The sequence below is a fragment of the Oncorhynchus mykiss genome, chromosome 10 (genome assembly GCF_013265735.2).
Source record: "Oncorhynchus mykiss isolate Arlee chromosome 10, USDA_OmykA_1.1, whole genome shotgun sequence".
Lineage (NCBI taxonomy): Eukaryota > Metazoa > Chordata > Actinopteri > Salmoniformes > Salmonidae > Oncorhynchus > Oncorhynchus mykiss.
In genome coordinates, this window is record NC_048574.1 from 41,438,227 (window position 1) to 41,460,526 (window position 22,300).

The 22,300-nt window shown below is 41.1% G+C and overlaps 1 protein-coding gene across 5 annotated transcripts in view; it reads right to left on the reverse strand.

The window, feature by feature from the left end:
* The window catches only part of LOC110533890 (roundabout homolog 2), a 184,927-nt gene extending 181,403 nt beyond the window's left edge, over positions 1–3,524 (reverse strand). For 4 of the 5 annotated variants that reach the window (XM_021618477.2, XM_021618476.2, XM_021618474.2 and 1 more), the window contains exon 1: positions 2,476–3,524. In XM_021618477.2, the coding sequence (XP_021474152.2) occupies positions 2,476–2,608 (133 nt within the window). In that variant the 5' untranslated portion in view covers positions 2,609–3,524. The remainder of the gene's footprint in view (positions 1–2,475) is intronic. The other variant, XM_021618475.2, reaches the window with a different exon arrangement.
* Between the last annotated feature and the right edge of the window lie 18,776 nt (positions 3,525–22,300).

Below are 22,300 nucleotides of genomic sequence, written 5' to 3' on the forward strand. Positions count from 1 at the left end.
CACTTTGGCTTTTAATGTGGCGGCAGGTAGCTTAGAGGTTAGAGCGTTGGACTTGTAACCTAAAGGTTGCAAGATCGAATCCCCAAGCTTACAAGGTAAAAATATGTTGTTCTGCCCCTGAGCAAGGCAGTTAACCCACTAGGCCGTCATTGAAAATAAGAATTTGTTCCTAACTGACTTGCCTAGTTAAATAAAGATATAATTTAATTGTAATATTCTATGTAGTAGAAAGGAATGGGTTAGAAGAAGCCTACATAACAAACCCATAAATAAAATGTAACGTTCAAATATGGCCAGCTATGTAAACATTGATTTATCCTGCAATAGATGCTGTTCATTTGGTAACATACATTTTTGTCTTCTAATGCCTCTTAAGGGGAAAGTAATCTAAAAGTAATGGAATGTAATCAGATTATGTTACTGAGTTTGGGTAATCCAAAAGTTACATTACCGATTACAATTTTGGACAGGTAACTAGTAATTATAACGGATTACATTTAGAAAGTAACCTACCCAACTCTTTTGTTTTCACATGTGGAAATGTTCAGCCCAACATGTGAAAACAGTGATAATGTGATTTCACATGTGCTTTGTTTTTGGAAGGGAATGAAATGGTATGGGTTTTTTAAAGAGTAAGTGGTATGCTGTTCAGCTAAAATAATGTACAAATCTTTAATCAATGACAATATGATTACATTTGACATGATCACTTAGTAGAGACTTTTCAACATGAGCCCACCTGGGATTTGACCTGATTTGTGATACGCTAATCTTTCTGCTGTAGCATGATAATATAATCGTTTTCTCGAGTGTATTTTTAACAAAGCTGAGATTTACTTTGAAGTCCAAAGTGTAAGAACACAGGTGCAATGAGTCATTGACACACACATGGTGGTGTAGCAGGAAGATCATAATGCCGTGAACCAAGAGGTTGTGTGTTCAAATCCTAGGTGAATAATATATGTACTGTATAAATAAACAAACAACATGGATCTATGTCAAATATCTATGTTGAAAAAACAGTGTATGTTCATTACAAGCACTTGTATTTTTATCCCAACGACTCATTTTTGTTTGCAGGGCATCACCTGTCAAATCGCATCTGAAAAATATTCACATGTGAACATTTGAAAGGTTTTGTGATCACGTGACAATCCACATGTGAAATATCCCCAAGTGTTCCAAAAACACATTGTTTCACATGTGAAGGTTCCCACCTCAGGAACACTTTGCTCAACAAGCCCGGGTTCTCCTGGCAGTTGGAGGGTATGTGTTTTCAGTGTATTTCCATGGGCTCACGGCAATCATAATTTTTATTTACCTGTGTGCTACACAGTAGTTTGCAGAAACGCTTTGTAAGTCACCCTGGATAACAATGTCATCTAAATACACATTAATCTCCTACCAGCAGAGGGATGAGTGCAGGGGTGAGGGGGGACATGAAGAAGAGAGGGAGGAAAAAGAGGAAACAGACAGAACATTTGGTTTAGGGGATCAGAGTGAGTTCCATCACTGGCCCTTTGAAGGCGGGCACTGCACTGTGCTGCCAGGCAAAGGAGGGAGGTGGGGGGGGGGGGGGGGGGGGGGGGGGGGTAGCGCCAACAGGGAGATAAGAGAGGAGCATTAATCCATCAAACAGGATTAGGTAGTGAGGTGGATGAGAGGTGCTGGGTAGGATGGGTCACTGCCACCCCTGCTCAGCCATTGGGCACAGTGATAGGGAGGCAGTCCAAGCCATATCAGCAGCACCACACAGGGCGAAAGGGGTGGCCCTGGGGAAGGTGACACCAGACAAGGCAGAGACCCAGGGGTTAGCTGGGAGATGTGTGGCCTCTCATTAATGCATCTGTTCTGCATGGTCCCTATCATGACATGGCACAGTCACATGGGTGTTACCCATTAAGTTCTCTCTGCCAGGCCAGACCTCTGTACTCCAGCATCATGGGAGCTACGGCCACACACAGGGACTGAAAGAGATAGAGTCCACCCTACTCACCTCAGAGAATATCATGCAAAACCACTGCACTATGCAACATCTGCTATGGAATCAAAATGGCTCAAGTACAGACTTTGAAATCATTCAAGGACAAACTGGCAATAGCAATCCTTGAACTTGGTACAAAGCAGTGGTCCAAAACTATAATCAGAACCATGGACACCAGGGCTTTCCCACACACCCCTCCAAATGTTCTTACTAACCTCTTTAACACAGTTCAATAAACAGAAACTAGTGCCAGAGAGATAGGAAAGGAAACATAGACCATCGGCTCATATTCATGCCTTTGGTGTGATACAGAACAATTCTAATCAGAGGGAGATGGAAAAGGGATCCACTGCTCCCAATTGACTGACTTTATCACCATCACCACAAACTCACAGCAGATCAGCAATCCTCAAAACATCACAGCCTAGAACAGAAGCACGATCTCTTACGCACATGTCAACAGAGTCCGTCTGGACTTGTGTGTGACTTACCTCCCTTGTTCCTGTGTCTGCCTGGCGCCCTGCCCTGCAGGCTGACCTCTGGTCCTCCCAGGAGCAGGAAGAGAATCAGAGCCAGTTCACAAGCAGACACACATCCACATCCACACCTGGTCCTGGGTGACATCTCAGGGCTCAGTCTGGCACCTGGGTCTCCTCACACACACACTCTGGGTAGGTTCCACTGTGGGACACAACTGTCTCCACCCAGCAGTCTCCCCAATCACAGGGAGGGCAGCATGGGAGATGTGAGTGGGACGGTCCCACTCTGTCTGCTACACCCTCAGTCCCATCCACATCAGTTCCAGTTTCCAGGCGCCTCTGCAGACACATTCATGGTATCCCAAAGTTGATGTTCATAAAGGGTGTTTTCCTTTGTTCTTAGTTGACAGTTGGCTGTTTCTCTTGGGTCTGTCCACCATGCGATGGAGAGACTGTGTCTCCTTGCAGACAGAGTTGCTGTATCCACAATCACATCGTCAGAGAGCTGTAGAAGTGTTGTGCAGTCCCTTTTCCAGAGGATCCCCTTAGACAGCACTGCACAGGACAGCTTGAGGACAGAGCTGGCTGAGCAGCTTCACACAGCGTGGAGCTCTCCCTCACTTGCTCTGTTTCACACACATACTCTCTCTCTCTCTCTCTCTCTATTTTTCTCTGAAGGCTGAAACAGCTGCAGGTAAAGCTGGTGCTGATTATAGTGGTAGTGATGGTGCTGATGGAGACAGTGGTGTTGATGGTGTTCATGGTGGTGAAAGCCTGCTCTTTCACCACCATGTGTTTACTCAGAGGAGACGTCCATGCAGGAGAGGAAAGCACACCAGTCCAGAGGTATGAGCGCAGGGGATGGAGAGTGAGAGAATGAGAGAGCGTGTGTGAGTGTGAGAGAGGCACGAGTACAGTGTAACAGTAAAGCGAGCAGTGGAAAGAGAGTGAGGGAGATAAATGAAGCCAATGGTTGAGACGTGTGGAGGAATGTCAGGTTGGCGCGTAGAGAGAGGAGAGAGGAGAGAAGTAACGGAGACGGCTCTAATCCTCACACGCAGGCAGGCAGGCAGCTCTGGAAGCAGCAGTCGATAGAAAAACACTTTCCGAGGAGAAAGATGACAGCTTCACCACGCGGCTATGTCAGCTCAGCGTCATAGATCAGTGTGGAGAGAGTGAGAGAGAGAGAGCAGGGGATATGGAGAGAGGGAGCTGACTTCAGAGAGTCGGGGGGAAGTAGAGGGATATGGAGGCTAGGAAAAGAGAGGAGAGGTAAGGGGGTGGAGAGGCGTGATGTATGTTCCTAGGTATCTCTGGGGTGTGCAAGGTTTTTCCACCACAGTTACAGGAGTTGAGCGAGTGAAATGAATGTTTATCACAAGAAACCCAATCACCCTCTTACACTCTTTACATACAATTACTATCTTCCTCTGTCTTGCGCTCACACCACCCCTTATCCAAGCATGTCAATTAACAATATGGGATAGCAGATCTTCAGATCAATGTAGCTGCAATAAGAGACACCAGGCTGTCAGAGGTTTCAGTGTATTGTTCCTGGTTATTTGAACCCTGCATGTACTCTGAACAAAAATATAAACACAACAAATTCAAAGATTTTATTGAGTTACTGTTCATATAAGACAATCAGTTAATTAGGCCCTAATCTATCGATTTCATATCACTGGGAAAACAGATATGCATCTGTTGGTCATAGATACCCCCCCAAGAAAGTAGGGCCATGGATCAGAAATCCAGTCAGTATCCGGTTGGACGTACTGCCAAATTCTCTAAAACAACGTTGGTGGCGGCTTATGGTAGATAAATTAACATTTTATTCTTGGGAAACAGCTCTGGTGGACATTCCTGCAGAAGCATGCCAATTGCATGCTTCCGCAAAAGTTGAGACATCTGTGGCATTGTATTGTGTGACAAAACCACACAATTTAGTGGCCATATATTTCCCCCAGCACAAGGTGCACCTGTGTAATGATCATGCTGTTTAATCAGCTTCTTGATATGCCACACCTGTCAGGTGCATGGATTATCTTGGCAAAGGTATGTAAAACAGGTGTGTAAACAAATTTGTGCACCAAATTTGAGAGAAATAAGCTTTTTGTGCATATGTAATATTTCAGAGATCTTTTACTTCAGTTCATGAAACAATGGACCAACACTTTACATTTTGCTTTATGTTTTTGTTCAGTATTGATAAAAGGAGATGCAAGATTAATGAGGCATGGTTGTGTGCAAATGTGTGTGTGTGTGTGTGTGTGTGTGTGTATGTGTTAGTGATGCGCAGATCAGCTGTTTTTTCACCTGCCTGCAATTGCTAATAACTCATGTTACCACCTGACTGTAAGAGATGAAGTGAAAATCACTGTACAGGCTGGCACTGTACAGTCAGAGATGCCGGTATTATTTTTTGACATGTTTTCTTCTTATGTTCCCGCATTTTGGGAGGCTATTTGTTATTAAACTTGTCTATAATTTTCTACTGTCATTACTTGTTACCCTAGAAGAGTAAATAAACCGTTGCTCACCAGAAAATGGCATACATCAATAGAATGCTTCAATCTAGTTGACATCAGTACAGTTTTCTTTTTCACCTCTGCTTCTCTTGTGCAGCAAAGACGTTTAGGGACCGGGGAACCAACGCAATAACATAAAACAAAACATAGGAAAGATTTTCCATGCAAAATGTCCAAATGAAGTCAGTTTGACAAATTGTAAGGTATTTAAAAAATGTGAAAACAAGCCAACATGTTTCTGATATGATATCAGTTTGGCTTGGATGCAAATGTTATGTGGTTGAAATACTACCAACTTTTATGAAGCTGATAAAGATAGCCCCTGTATTGTGTGTGTGCAATGCACAGTCATTGATGTCTCCTAGGTAATTGAAATGCTTCATGGAACCTCATGAGGTGTGTCAATCAATGGCCACTTGAGTCATCATAAGCAACAGGGCATCGCTGCAATCGTTTTCTCTTATGTGGGAAGGTCTCATGATTATGATCCGTACTGCTTTCCACAGAGGGAGTTTTCCAACACACATGGTTACACTATTTACTGTTTGTCCAACATAATACTGACACACTCATAAGTAAGCAAACTAGCTCACACAAACAACATGTTTGTGCAAGAACCAAGTTAAAGAGGATATCTGCAGGTCAAAAAACAAACAGAGCAGGCATGCCACCACTTTTTTTGATTAACAATAAATCAATGAGTATCTATCATTAATTTCAAAGTCAAAGTTATCTAGCAACCGCAGATATTTATTTTCTGAAACTTTAAGTTGAAGTCGGAAGTTTACATACAAGTTTACATACACTTCGGTTGGAGTCATTAAAAGTAATCGTTTTTCAACCACTCCACAAATGTCTTTATAACAAACTATAGTTTTGGCAAGTCGGTTAGGACAGCTACTTTGTGCATGACACAAGTCATTTTTTCCAACAATTGTTGACAGACAGATTTCACTTATAATTCACTGTATCACAATTCCAGTGGGTCAGAGGTTTACATACACTAAGTTGACTGTGCCTTTAAACAGCTTGGAAAATTCCAGAAAATGATGTCATAGCTTTAGGAGCTTCTGATTGGAGGCGCACCTGTGGATGTATTTCAAGGTCTACCTCCAAACTCAGTGCCTCTTTGCTTGAAATCATGGGAAAATCAAAAGAAACCAGTCAAGCCCTCAGAAAAAAAGATTGTAGACCACCACAAGTCTGGTTCTTCCTTGGGAGCAATTTCCAAATGCCTGAAGGTACCACGTTCATCTGTACAAACAATAGTACGCAAGTATAAACACGATGGGACCATGCAGCCGTCATACTGCTCAGGAAGAAGACGCGTTCAGTCTGCTAGAGATGAACGTACTTTGGTGGAAAAAGATGCTGGAGGTAACAGGTATAAAATTATCTATATCCACAGTAAAACGAGTCCTATATCGACATACCCTGAAAGGCCACTCAGCAAGGAAGAAACCACTGCTCCAAAACCGCCATAAAAAAGGCCAGACTATGGCTTGCAACTGCACATGAGAATAAATATCGTAGTTTTTGGAGAAATGTCCTCTGGTCTGATGAAACAAAAATATAACCGCTTGGCCATAATGACCATCGTTGTGTTTGGAGGAAAAGGGGGAGGCTTGCAAGCCGAATAACACCATCCCAACCATGAAGCACGGGGGTGGCAGCATCATGTTGTGGGGGTGCTTAGCTGCAGGAGGGACTGGTGCACTTCACAAAATAGATGGATCATGAGGAAGGAAAATTATGTGGGTATATTGAAGCAACATCTCAAGACATCAGGAAGTTAAAGCTTGCTCACAAATGGCTATTTGAAATGAACAATGACCCCAAGCATACTTCCAAAGTTGTGGCAAAATGGCTTAAGGACAACAAAGTCAAGTTATTGGAGTGGCCATCACATAGTCCTGACCTCAACCCTATAGAAAATTTGTGGGCAGAACTGAAAAAGCGTGTGCGATCAAGGAGGCCTACAAACCTGACTCAGTTACACCAGCTCTGTCAGGAGGAATGGGCCAAAATTCACCCAATTTATTGTGGGAAGCTTGTGGAAGGCTACCCGAAACGTTTGACCCAAGTTAAACAATTTAAAGGCAATGCTACCAAATACTAATTGAGTGTATGTAAACTTCTCACCACTGGGAATGTGATGAAAGAAATAAAAGCTGAAATACATCATTCTCTCTACTATTATTCTGACATTTCATATTCTTAAAATAAAGTGGTGATTCTAACTGACCTAAGACAGGGAATTTTTTATTTGATTAAATGTAAGGAATTGTGTAAAACTGAGTTTAAATGTATTTAGTTGAGGTGATGACTCATCCTGAAATAATTTCCGCTACTCTATTGATTACTACATACATTCAGTCAATCTGCCATCCTAGAAGTTGTGTGACGTCAAAGAAATGAGGGTAGTTGTACAAAAGAAGTTAATCAGCGATTGGATAGTCTCAAACAAATCTAACCAATCAGAGTATCAAAGTTGATAACATCATCATGTAGGCCGGTGTGGCAATATTGATGGTTTCTTTTGAACGGATGGCTTCTACTGCTGTGGCTAAATGGAGTACAGCTCCATTTAGTTGTAGTGTAGAGGACAACTGTAGCATTTTAGCTTTTCCTAACCTTATCCCAATTGTCCTAATCTGCGATGTTAATTCTCCTAACCTGCTGTTTTAGTTCTCCTAACCTGTTACAGTCCATAGCTGTACTCTGTCTAGCCACAACTTTAGAAGCCATCAGTTCCAAGACACTATTGCCACACCGGCTCTGGCCCAACCAATCGGTTACATTATTTAGCAGACACTCTTATACAGCGTTAGGGTTCAGCATTTCTGGTTAAGTGCCTTGCTCAAGGGCACATTGGCAGATTATTTACATAGTCGGCTCAGGGATTCAAACCAGCAACCTTCCGGTTGCTGGCCAAACACTCTTAACCACTAGGCTACCTGCCGTTTCTGGGACCAATCAGAACAGTCAGAATGTGTTCTCATCCCGGAAGTCGTCAGGGAGGGAGGTAAATCCAGACTCATCATGGAGAAGAAACATTGGCCCTGATGTTTGGCCAGAGTGATGTGGATGGGTAGCCAGGCAACATATACAGTGCATAGGTTGGAAAAGTATTTCATACAGATATGCAGTGAGATCTCTGCTTGAGACAGTGTTGTGACTGTGAGCAGGTTGACAGTTGAAGTAAAACAAGGCATCAGTTACAGCAGGGAGGCAGCCAGTGAGACAGTCAGTGAGGGGGAGAGGTTGTCACAGCAGTAGAAGAACATCCACAGGCCTGCTTCTGCACGGTGACAGCAAATTACAGACAGTCAGGGTTTGGGCACATGTGACAAGAGAGATTCACCCCTCACTGGAAGAGGGGAAGAGGAGAGGGGAAGCTCAGGAACTTGGGGGTAGGTAGCAGGGGTTGGAACCGGTTCAGGGCACATAAACGAAAACCGGAAAATAACAACATTTTTTGAGGAACATAATCAGAATCTGGAACGAAAGTGATCTGTACTGTTCTGTAACAGAAATGTTATTTTTAAAACATTGGAATCGGTTGATAATGTTATGGGCATTTTTTTCAGTTGCACAAAAAAACACAACAAAGCACTTATGCAAAACCCTCCCTCTGTCACTCAGAAATGTATTCCTGTGTCTGCATGCCAACTGGAAAAACTTTGCCAGTGTGTGAGCGTGTAGGCTATCTGCCCCCCCCTGAAATATATGTTAGTGTAGCCTACTGACGTCATTACAAGCGGGATTCAGAATACTAGTTAAGGATACTAATAGTTATCACATTTCACATTGGATTTATTAAATACAAAAGGTGAGGCGTGTTTTTAATTCTGGTGCCGCTCTGCACACACAAGCCTGTTAGCTAGCTAGCGAGCGAATGTTAGCTCTGCTCCAACGTTAAGCCAACTCTTGGAAGTTCGAAGACATTCCTTCAAGTTCTATCAAGTTCCTTCACAGAAGTCGCTCCTCTGTAGGTATAATTCTGTGAGCATAATTCAGATAATGCACGTCATAACAAGATGCCCTGTGCTTCAAGCCTCCTCCACAACCCTCTCTCTCTCTCTCCTCCCACCTACAACATTTCAGTCGCATCTCACACGCTACACTTGTCTGTCCATCACATATGTAAACGACTATAGATTGTCCAAACCATAGCAAGCGGCTCTGTCCGCTGATTGGTGAAGTAATTTAATGTCAAACTAAATGTTTAAAAAAAATAAGATTGGTGAGCATATAGATCCTCAGAATGACCAAAAAAGGATTTTATCTTTTGATATTTGAGACAAAGTGTGCTAATTGTACCCCTGATTTTGATGATTATGTAATGCACATTATATCCTTTTCTTAGATGTCACTCTGCAAATGTTTCAACAATAATTGAGCAGAACGTGTGCCATTACAACTGTACCGGTCACAGGGCTGACCAGTGCATATGCAGCAAAATGAGGTCCAGGCAGGTTCAGCTTTTCAATCTGGGCTCCAGTCCTCAGAGACACAGTGACATTTCACCTCTAACATGGGACTGACTGCCCTTCATACGGAGTCTATTGATGCCAAGCGGGGGAGGGAAATGTAATATCTGATGATTCCCTTTTCCACTGAACAATGAAAAAGGAAAAGGTACTCATAAAACACCAAGGGGTATCATAGTTTAATCAACTATTGTTTATTATTGTGGATCTTGGTAAGCGACATATAGCCTATTTTCGTATTAGAACTAGATCATAGCATAATAACCAAACACATTTACCCTGTTTTTTCTCTCTCAGTGAGACACGCAGACTGTATTCTTCAAAATCTCTCATCCTCATTGATTATTCACAAACATAATTACATCTTCACTTCCCCAGGAATACCTATATAGCATTTTATACAATGGGTGGCAAGGAGTGGGAAATTCAGTGCCTTCAGAAAGTATTCACACCCCTTTACTTTTTCCACATGGGTTAAATGTAGATTTTGTGTCACTGATCTGTGCACAAAGCGGAATATTGTTGGTAGAGTCAATAAGTATTCAACCTTTTTGTTATGGCAAGCCTAAAGGTTAGGAGTAAAAATGTGCTTAACAAATTGCACAATAAGTTGCATGGGCTCCTTCCGTTGTTCAATAAAAGTGTTTTTTTGAATGCCTACCCCTTCTCTGTAGCCCACACATACCCATAAACCTAACGGTCAAACATGGAAATAGTTTTTCCACCATCCATTTGATTCGTTGTGGATTTTAGAAACACGTTTTTTGTAGGCTTACCCTGGCGTGACGCTTTTGATAACAATGTAAATCTCTCTCGGACAAGGTGACTCCCATCAATAGATTAGGCTTGATTTACTCTCAGATTCAAAAAACCTAATTAGAGTCAAAATAGACATCATGCAAGACTACAAATCCCTGCAAGTCCCTGCACATCATCTCTAGCTGACACATTTGCTTTGACACCGACCTACCTTGATCCAAAACAAAATATATATTCAACATTTAAATGTAGTTACATATTTTATTTAACTAACACTTGTCTTATTTATACATTTGGTCTTGTGTCTTGTACAGAATACTATCCTAGTAGCAGTTCGATATTTATAAATGTGCCACGAATACTAGCCGCTTTTTTCGCAAATAAGCCACAGTGTATACGTATCTAGCTATCTAACCAGGTGATATTAGCTACGTACCCTTATTATACCAGATCCTCTTCTCCTTCAACCGGGGGAGGTCTTTTTTTAATCCCTTATCATTTCTGACAACTTCATGAACAAGGTGACATCTATTTCAATGAATGGGTATTATAGCGATACAGATCTACTTGTTAACATGTTCTGTTGCAGATTCAAAGCCAGATTAAGTCATTGCCGAATGTATCCAAAATAATGAATAAATAAGCATATTTATTTGGCAAAAATGCACCTAGTCAACTGCAACAATTACATTGTTTTAAAGAAATCAAAATAGTAAACAATGCATACATATGCTTTTTATACATACTGTAACATACACTACCGGTCAAAAGTTTTAGAACACCTTCTCCTTCAAAGGTTTTTCTTTATTTTGACTGTTTTCTACATTGTGAAGACATCACAACTAGGAAATAACACATTTGGAATAATTTAGTCACAAGTGTTAAACAAATCTAAATATATTTTATATTTGAGATTTTTCAAATAGCCACCCTTTGCCTTGACGACAGCATTGCACACTCTTGGCATTCTCTCAACCAGCTTCATGAAGTAGTCACCTGGAATGCATTTAAATTAACCATTACTTGGACACAAATAATAAGAAGAGACTTGCTAGGGCCAGGAAACACGAGCAATGGACATTAGACCAAATTTGTCCAAACTGGAGATTTTTGGGTCCAACCGGCGTGTCTTTGTGAGATGCAGTGTGGGTGAACGCATGTATATTTCCCACCGTAAAGCAAGGAGGAGGTGTTATGGTGTGGGGGTTCTTTGCTGGTGACACTGTCTGGAATTTATTTAGATTTCAAGGCACACTTAACCAACATGGTTGGTTTGGGCTTAGTGGGAATATAATTTGTTTTTCAACAGGACCTTGACCCAACACACCTCCAAGCTGTGTAAGCGCTATTTTACCAAGAAGGAGAGTGACGGAGTGCTGCATCAGATACACCTGGCCTCCACAATCACCTGACCTCAACCAAATTGAGATGGTTTGGGATGAGTCGGACTGCAGAGTGGAGGAAAAGCAGCCAACAAGTGCTCAGCATATGTGGGAACTCCTTCAAGACTGCATTCCAGGTGAAGCTAGTTGAGAGAATGCCAAGAGTGTGCAAAGCTGTCATCAAATATTATTTATTTATTTAGATTTGTTTAACTCTTTTTTTTTTGGTTAATGCATGATTCCATATGTGTTATTTCGTAGTTTTGATGTCTTCACAATGTAGAAAATAGTAAAAATAAAGAAAAACCCTTGAATGAGTAAAACCTGTGACCGGCAGTGTTTATAAGCATTTACATTTAAGTAAACATTAAATGATTTATGAATTAATGACACAAATGTGGTACATCAAAGAGCACCATGTGAATTATTATTACTATCTTAGCGCACACATTATTCTGCTTTTCCATTTTTGGTATTAGACCAACACAAAATGTAAAACATAGTTTGTGATTTTGGTGTGTGAGTTAGAATTTGAAAAACGGAATGCTTAAGTTAGGTTTTATGTAAAATACTAGGTAAACTCCAGCAGAATGAGAAACACACTTACCAGACCCAAAACAAGGTAGGCGTGCCTAAGCTATAGCAACACCCTTCTTGTCAATTTAAGGTCCATGTTGCTGCTGTCAATTGTGAGCAGCACATTTACCACTGCATTCAGTCTGAACCCCAGAATAAGCAGGAGGAGGACAGCATGACACAGGTGAAAAAAAGTAGAAAAAAAACAGTACACCACAACCCCTTTAAACATGTTACTGAGTCTAGATGTTATCCAATCAGGAGAAGAAGAAGTGAAGGAAGCAGCACAGGGAAAATGGGTGTAGGTAGGGTGGATATATAGAGATAAGATGGAGAGTTTCAATGTGTCTGAAGTTGAGGGACCATTGGGGAATACAATGCATAGTGTGGAATGAGGCATAGCTAGAGAGATGGTTGGTCATGGAATAAACAGTCAATTGTGTGCTTCTGCACCCCTTTTAGGTCGTTGTCACTAATATCCGGCCCATGTCCAGTCATACTCAGGGCCTCAGCTTGTGTCCCGATGACGTCATTCCGTCTCAGGTGCAGCATTCAAATCATGGTCATCGTGTGTCTGGGAATCACAACATTAAAGAAGACAAGTGATCACAGCCTTTCCACAAATTGAGATATCGACAATACAACTTGTGCATTGAGCACAGCATTTTGTTGACAACATGGGGGTTTACAGGATAATAGCAGACAATATTGCCACTCCTATTTTTTCATCTTCAATTTAAGCCTACTAGAGAGTGTGTGCCCTCAGGCCTGGAGGGAAGCTAAAGTAATTCCGCTACCCAAGAATAGTAAAGACCCCTTTACTGGCTCAAGTAGCTGACCAATCAGCCTGTTATCAACCCTTAGTTAACTTCTGTAAAAATGTGTTTGACCAGATACAATGCTATTTCTCAGTAAACAAACTGACAACAGATTTTCAGCATGCTTATAGGGAAGGACACTCAACAAGCACAGCACTTACACAAATGACTGATGATTGGCTGAGAGAAATGTATGATACCATTTTTGTGGGGACTGTTAGACTTCAGTGCAGCTTTTGACATTATTGATCATAGTCTGCTGCTAGAAAAACGTATGTTTTTTGGCTTTACACCCCCTGCTATAATGTGGATAAAGAGTTACTTGTCTAACAGAACACAGAGGGTGATCTTTAATGGAAGCCTCTCAAAGATAATATGTTTAGGCCGCTTGCTTTTTTCAATTTTTACTAACGACATGCCACTAACTTTGAGTAAAGAGCTGCAGTTAGTTTCAGAGTGGGTGGCAAGGAATAAGTTAGGCTTAAATATTTCTAAAACTTAAAGCATTGAATTTGGAACAAAACACTCACTAAACCCTAAACCTCAACTAGATTTTGTAATAAATAATGCGGAAAATTAGCAAATTGAGATGACTAAACTGCTTGGAGTAACCCTAGATTGTAAACTGTCATGGTTAAAACATATTAACATATTGATGCAGTAGTAGCTAAGATGGGGAGAAGTCTTTCTATAATAAAGCGATGCTCTGCCTTCTTAACAACACTATCAACAAGGCAGGTCCTACAGGCCCTAGTTTAACAATACTATCAACAAGGCAGGTCCTACAGGCCCTAATTTAACAATACTATCAACAAGGCAGGTCCTACAGGCCCTAGTTTAACAATACTATCAACAAGGCAGGTCCTACAGGCCCTAGTGTAACAACACTATCAACAAGGAAGGTCCTACAGGCCCTAGTTTAACAATACTATCAATAAGGCAGGTCCTACAGGCCCTAGTTTCTGCCTTCTTAACAACACTATCAACAAGGAAGGTCCTACAGGCCCTAGTTTAACAATACTATCAACAAGGAAGGTCCTACAGGCCCTAGTATAACAACGCTATCAACAAGGAAGGTCCTACAGGCCCTAGTTTAACAACACTATCAACAAGGCAGGTCCTACAGGCCCTAGTTTCTGCCTTCTTAACAACACTATCAACAAGGCAGGTCCTACAGGCCCTAGTTTCTACCTTCTTAACAACACCATCAACAAGGCAGGTCCTACAGGCCCTAGTTTCTACCTTCTTAACAACACCATCAACAAGGCAGGTCCTACAGGCCCTAGTTTCTACCTTCTTAACAACACTATCAACAAGGCTGGTCCTACAGGCCCTAGTTTCTGCCTTCTTAACAACACTATCAACAAGGCAGGTCCTACAGGCCCTAGTTTCTACCTTCTTAACAACGCCATCAACAAGGCAGGTCCTAAAGGCCCTAGTTTCTACCTTCTTAACAACACCATCAACAAGGCAGGTCCTACAGGCCCTAGTTTCTACCTTCTTAACAACACTATCAACAAGGCAGGTCCTACAGGCTCTAGTTTCTACCTTCTTAACAACACCATCAACAAGGCAGGTCCTACAGGCCCTAGTTTCTACCTTCTTAACAACACCATCAACAAGGCAGGCCCTACAGGCCCTAGTTTCTACCTTCTTAACAACACCATCAACAAGGCAGGTCCTACAGGCCTTAGTTTCTACCTTCTTAACAACACCATCAACAAGGCAGGTCCTACAGGCCCTAGTTTCTACCTTCTTAACAACACCATCAACAAGGCAGGTCCTACAGGCCCTATTTTCAAATTTCTTAACAACACTATCAACAAGGCAGGTCCTACAGGCCCTAGTTTTGTCGCACCTTAACTACTGTTCAGTCATGTGGTCAGGTGCCACAAAAAAGGACTTAGGAAGATTGCAATTGGCTCAGAACAAGGCAGCACGGCTGGCCCTTGGATGTACACAGAGAGTTAGTATTAATAATATGCATGAGAATATCTCCTGGCTGAAAGTGGAGGAGAGATTGACTTCATCACTACTGGTATTTGTGACATGTTGAATGCACCGAGCTGTCTGTCTAACTACTGGCACACAGCTCAGACACCCATGCATACCCCACAAGACATGCCACAAGAGGTCTCTTCACAGTCCCCAAGTCCAGAACAGACTATGGGAGGCACACAGTACAACATAGAGCCATGACTACACTCTATTCCACGTCAAGTAACTCATGCCAGCAGTAAAATTACATTTAAGGAACAGATTTAAAAAAAACTGTACATGGAACAGTGGGGACTGTGAAGCAACACAAACATTGGCACAGACACATGCAAACACACACACACACACACACACACACACACACACATGGATTTAGTAGTGTAGAGTGGTGGAGTAGGGGCCTGAGGGCACACAGTGCGTTGTGAAATCTGTGAATCTATTGTAATGTTTTTAAAATTGTACAAGCCGCCTTCATTTTGCTGGACCCCAGGAAGAGAAGCTGCTAATGGGGTCTCCATAATAATTACAAATGCAAAATACTAAATACAAATGTCTACTGTGTGTGAATGATGGAAAAATCTTACCCCAGCTTTAGGTCCATTTCAGTGTGTGTGGTCACATAGACCTGCACATCAACCAGTACTGGGACCATTGGAGACTTGTGATGCTTGCTCTCAAAGTGCTGCTTGAATGTCTTCGGTTCTGCATCAGTAAAGGTCAAGTACAAAATGGATGAAGTTAGCAATCTGTGGCTTAGAATGAATTCAAAGTTGACAAAAATTATAAACTAAGCAAAACGATGCAACAAACTACTCTACATATGAACAACAGTAACACGCAGGCCAGTACAATAGCCTACACATGGAGAGGAACCTAAAGGCACATACTGTACCAACCAATACTACTCACCCGACTTCTTAGTAGCCCCGCCATGGCTTCAGTCAACAACTTCAACTTCAACTTGAGAGTTGTGCATGTGTTATATATCAATACTACCACCCCCCCCCCCCCACACACACACACACACACATCTGAATGGTAGGAGTGTGTATAAGCATTTGTTCCTGCCCAGCCCATATCTGATTACTAATCATAGTCTGTTACGTGATTCAGTGAGTTGGTTATTTAAGTCAGGTGTTAGAGCTAGGCTGGGACAAAACCCTTCCTACAGTACAGTGTTCCAGGTTGAAACCACTTATGTAGTTGAGACGGGATAAGACTCAGGCACACTCACTGGTTCTGGAATAGAGAAGGTGGAAATAAGGTTTGCAATTTTCATCAAGAATGCCTAGCCCTATCTTCACCATCTAAGTTTGCTAGCTAGTTAACTAGCAAGCTAGACTGTTGATTTATAAATGCAAAGAAAGCTAAACTTGCTTTTATGAATTTCTAATGAATTTAAAATGGCTAGACAAATACAGTAGATGGATAATGTAGCCATCTAGCCAGGCAAATCAAATCAACATGTATTTATACGGCACGTTTCAGACATGGAATGCAACACAATGTGCTTCACAGGAAAATAAATGATAAAAAACAATGAAAACAAAAGCTTAAATATTTACTACACAACAAACAGATAAAAAACAAAATAATGACAAAAACTGAACAACTAAAAAACATCCTAAGGAAAAGCAAAGCTAAAAACATGTGTTTTAAGGTCCCCTCGGGTTCTCTGGCAGGCTATTCCAGAGGATGGGGTCATAATAACTAAAGGCGGCCTCTCAATGCCTGTTGGTTCTACGGTTTGGGATTGTTAAAATACCACTGCCAGAGGACCTGAGGGACCTACTGGGTACATAACTTCAAAGCATGTCTGACATGTATTGAGGTGCACAATCTTTTAAAAACCAATAGAAGAATATTAAAAGGAATTCTTAAACTCACAGGCAGCCAGTGCAGAGACCTTAAAACTGGTGTAATGTGTGCTCTCCGTCTGGTCTTGGTCAGTAGCCATGCTGCAGCATTCTGTATGTTTTGCAGTTGACTAATAGCTTTCTTGGGTAGACCAGACAGGAGAGCATTACAGTAGTCAAGTCTGCCTATAATAAAAGCGTGGCTGAATCTCTCTGTATCAGCCTGAGAGAGAAACAACCTCACCTTGGTAATGTTCCCCAGGTGGTAAACAGCTATTTTGGTCACATTCCTAATGTGTGATTCAAAATTCAGTTCAGAATCTAAAATAACATCTAGGTTTTTACCTGGTGTTTTATCTTTATTGCCTGTGAATTCAAATGTGCGGCCAGATTCTCTCTCTGTGCTTTGACTGCAACAATAAATACCTCGGCATTGTCTTGATTTAGCTGGAGGAAGTTGTGAGCCATCCAAGTACTTAAATTATTAGTACAGTCTGATCATTTATCAGTGGAGCTAAAAATCCTCTGGTGACACAGAAATGTAAAGGCTTGTATCATCTGTGTAGTAGTGAAAATCATTGCTGGGCTTCCTGATAACGCTGCAAATGGATAACATATATAAACCGTACCCAAAATAGAATCTTGTGGAATGCACATGTGATATATATTTTCTTTGAGTTATGTTTACCATTTTTGCTAGCTAGATAACATGCGTTGCCCAAGATAGTTCACAGAATTGTCCATTTCAACAACCTTAGCCAATTTATAATGACTACATTTAGCTAACATTGGATAGTTAATTCAGAGATTCTTACCTTTGCCTCGATTCGGCAGTCTTGTCCAGATCATCATGGCCCTGGTGAGTGATGTGAAGCTTGAGACAGGCATTTGTAGTTCTGTATGATAGCCACATTAGCAGTTAATTAGCATTTAATTTTGGAGGGTAAATACTGGCCGAATATATTGATAAAAGTCCCCTTTTCCGAGAGAGATTTACACGGTTATAAAAACCTACACAAAACACAGCCCTTGTTTGAAGTTTCTAAAATCCATAATTAATAAAATGAATGGTGTAACAATGATTGTAACCATTTCCGTGTATGACTGCTAGGTTTTATGGGTATTATGGCTCATAATGTGGTAGAGGTAGACTATTATCTGTAAGGACCCTCAATTGAGTAATGAATTTGAAGCACAGATTTGACCACAAGACCAGGGAGGTTTTTCAATGCCTCACAAAGAAGGGCACCGATTGGTAGATTTGTGAAAATGAAAATAGCAGACGCTGAATATCCCGTTGAGCATTGTGAAGTTATTAACTCGGCTTTGGATGGTGTATCAATACACCCAATCACTACAAAGATACAGGCGTACTTCCCAACTCAATTGCCCGAGAGGAAGGAAACTGCTCAGGGATTTCACCATGAGGCTAATTGTGACTTTAAAACTGTTGTGATATGAGAAGATAGATCAACAACATTATACATTATAGTTACTCCACAATACTAACCCAAAGGACAGTGAAAAGAAGGTACCCTGTGAAGAATTGTATTTATTCTAAAACATGCATTCTGTTTGTAACAAGGCACTTAAGTAATACATCAAAGAATATGGCAAAGAAATTCTATTTTTGTCCTGAATACAAAGCATTATGCTTGGGGCAAATCTAACATAACACATCACTGAGTATCAATCTTCATATTGTCATGCATGGTGGTGGCTACATCATGTTATGGGTATGCTTGTCATTGGAAAGGACTAGGGAGTTTATTTTTTACAAAAGGAAATGGAATACTGCTATAAGCAGAGGCAAACTCCTAGAGGTAAACCTAGTTCAGGCTGCTTTCCAACAGACACTGGGAGACAAGTTCACCTTCAGCAGTACAATAACCTTAAACACGAGGCCAAATCCACATTGTAGTTTGCTCACCAAGATGACATTGAATGTTCCTGAGTAGTCTCGTTACAGTTGACTTAAATCTGCTTAAATCTATGACTTGAAAATGGCTGTCTGGCAATGATCAAAAATTAACTTGACAGAGCTTGAAGAATTTTCAAAAGAATAATGGGCAAATATTGTACAATCCAGGTGTGCAAAGCTCTTAGGGACAGATCGTAAAATAATTTGAACATCCTACCCCCTATTTAGAGTTAAATCCAAATAATGTTATCGACCACAAGTCAAAATAACTGTAGCGACCCTATGTTTATAAACGTGGATATCGACTTTGCCACTTGAGCATGCTTTTGAGGCACAGTCGATGACACGCAGGGCTATGGGCCAGAAGGTTGACGGTTCACCATAGATGAGCTCACTCTCCCAGTCTGTTTTCATTTCCTTTTCATTACTACACGATCAGAGCCGGCTGCAGACAATGATCCACTTGAAGAAAATCTGATTTTCAACATTTCAACATTGATGATGCCCTATTTATAATTATATAAAAATATATGAAATGAATTTTCCACCAACAGGTTTCTGTGCCAATGCACCACATAACCAATAAACAAAGCATACTGACTTTGGGCACTTCAACATCATGGTTTGCGTTTTCAACATCACAATAAATAGACTATGTTAATAGAGGCAAACAGAAAATGCATCCCTTGTACCGAAGACTTGGCTTGACAATCGCCGAAAGTCATTAAATATTTTGGTGTTTTGTAACAGATGTCTCTTTCCATTCATCAATTGCACATTTTGGATTGATTGATTTTATTTGTCAGTTTAAAAAAAATGATATATAATGAACACAAAGATTTTTTAAAGTGACCGAGATCGCACAATAAAGTCAGGGACTTATTTCCATTGTGTTCTCTACTTTTTACATAAATACATATGTAATTACATATACACATTACGGAGATTGAGACAAAAAACATATATAATTTGGACCACCCCTCCCAACAGTACATTTCGATCTGTCCCTTAGAGACTTACCCAAAAAGACTCAAAGCTGTAACCACAGCCAACGGTTCTTCTAAAAAGTATTGACTCAGGGCATGTATTTCATTTGTAATACATTTGAAAACATTTCTAAAAGCATGTTTTCACTTTGTCTATATAGGGTATTGTATGTAAATGGTTGAAAAAAAAATACAAATTTAATCAATTTTGAATTCAGTTTATAACACGACAAAATGAGTAATAAGTCAAGTGGTACTAAAACGTTCCGAAGACACTGTAGCTGAAACTGGTCTGTGCTCCACATTTCAACGGGTAAATTTTTCCAGCAAAGCCAAATGTTTCCACCATAACACTGCCATCCAGTGGCAATGAAGAGAATAGCAAAATCAGCTCTGTCCTTGGCATCGAGAGAACAGAACCTTGAATTTGTGTGCATGCAAAAAATATAGTCATTAGGCTCAGAGAGAGAAAAAGGTTATAGTTGATCATAATGGCTTGTGCATAATCACGTTGCCAAGGTAACAGACAAATACAATCACCCTAAGGCTTTTATGATCAATATCAACAAAGGCAAAACCTCAGGCCCAACCCCTTCATTAAAGGAACCTGCTGACAAACAACATACATATCATAGTCTGACAGAAGTGACTCTTCTCAATCAACCCCCCCATGCATGAGAGTGCTACCTTGAGTTACCAGAATATGACTCTGCAAAGTTCTGCCTGTGCTGGTGAGAGGAGTACAACCATCTGCCACACAGTCACAACCCAGCAGGTTTCCCCCCAGCACACACAGCCATTCATCAACATATTAACATGGGTCCTGCCCTTAGCCATACGCCTCTCACAAGGCTAAATGAAGTCTGAGAGTCATTCCATCGTAACAGATGTACAAGACTACACTAGATGTCCTATTAAGGTTCTCTACAGTTTAACCTGAACACTGGCAGAGAAAAATAGGTTATCTGATGAAAAATGCTTAACTAATAGGATAGTCAGGAAATACTGTATGTGTAATGGAACACACAGTGGAGAGTGCAGTGAGATTTACTGTGGACACAGGGTAGAGACACACACCTTAATATGATTCAGGCAGGCTCTCTCACCTGGACTGAGAAAGGAAACCGAGAAAAGAAAAACTAGACAATCGCAGCTGGAAGAGAAGCTAGTTTGAACATTGGCTCTGCAGTATTTCTTCTAATAAAGAACTGATAATAAATAACTACTCTCAACCTTCACTGAATAATATATTTTGGGCTTTCTCTCTCTCTCTTTACATTGTATGTGTGTGTGTGTGTTCACTGCCAAAGTTTCAATATTTCAACCTTTTTATTGGAAAAGGGAAAATAACAGGCTATTATATCTTTACAGCCCCTTGCAAAATGCACTGGAAGCTTATCTCCCCATTGACTTTCCGCATTGCCTTAGAAGCTCTTATCTCCATGTTTCTCTGTGAATGGTCATGCTAAGATACAGCCAACTGTCACTGTGTATGCAGTCTGTAGTCAGCGATAAATACAAAAAGCACACACAAGGGAAAATCTTTAAGATAATTAATCTTTGATACAGGCAAGGTTTTACATCAGTCTCTTACAGCTAAGATAAAGGGGGAATTGTTAGGGAAGATGTGATTAACTATTTCTGTGCAAGTGTGTTGATCCCAAAAACAAGATATGTGTGTTTCTGCATTGATACAACCCACACACGCACATTCCAACACCCGTTAGAAGATTGAGAGCCAGTACAACCATAGAATCCCTGCCAGGGAACTTACAAAACTGTTTAAATTCAGGAGAGTCTGAATGAGGACTATAATGAGAGCACTGATGTTGGCAGCTTTGCAGAAAGCTTATTTTGCAACAATCTGTCAGGATGGAGGAAGCCAAGCATTATTTTCTCTTCATCTCCATAAGCATTTATAATTGCTTTCCCAAAACAAATGTTTTCACTTTAGCTTTTTGAGCAACTTAATCATCACAAAAAGCAGTATGCCAGATAATCTAATGGTATGAAAATGAAAGTATAGTGTTATTTGTCAATCCATCAATGAAAACGCCATAACCTAGACCTAAACACTAGACAAGTTGTAAATGACAATGGATTAAGTAGACACCGTCACCCCCCACCCCACCCCACCACCTGCAAGGTTTGAGCAAAGATCCCCCCAACCCCAACCAAAAGTACTTGATCATTACACAGGTGCTGGGGGGTTGGGTGGGGGGGGACACAATAAAAGGCCGCTCTAACATTTTTGTCACACAACACACACAGTCTCACACACACACAGTCTCACATTTTGAGAGAGCGTGCAATTGGTATGCTGACTTCAGGAATATCCACCAGAGCTGTTGCCAGGAGTATTTCTGTCTGTAATAAAGCCCTTTTGTGGGGGAAAACTCATTCTGATTGGCTGGGCTTGGCTCCTCAGTGGGTGGGCCTGGCTACCAAGTGGATGGACCTATGCCCTCCCAGGCTCACCAATGTCTACGCCCCTGCCCAGTCATGTGAAATCCATAGATT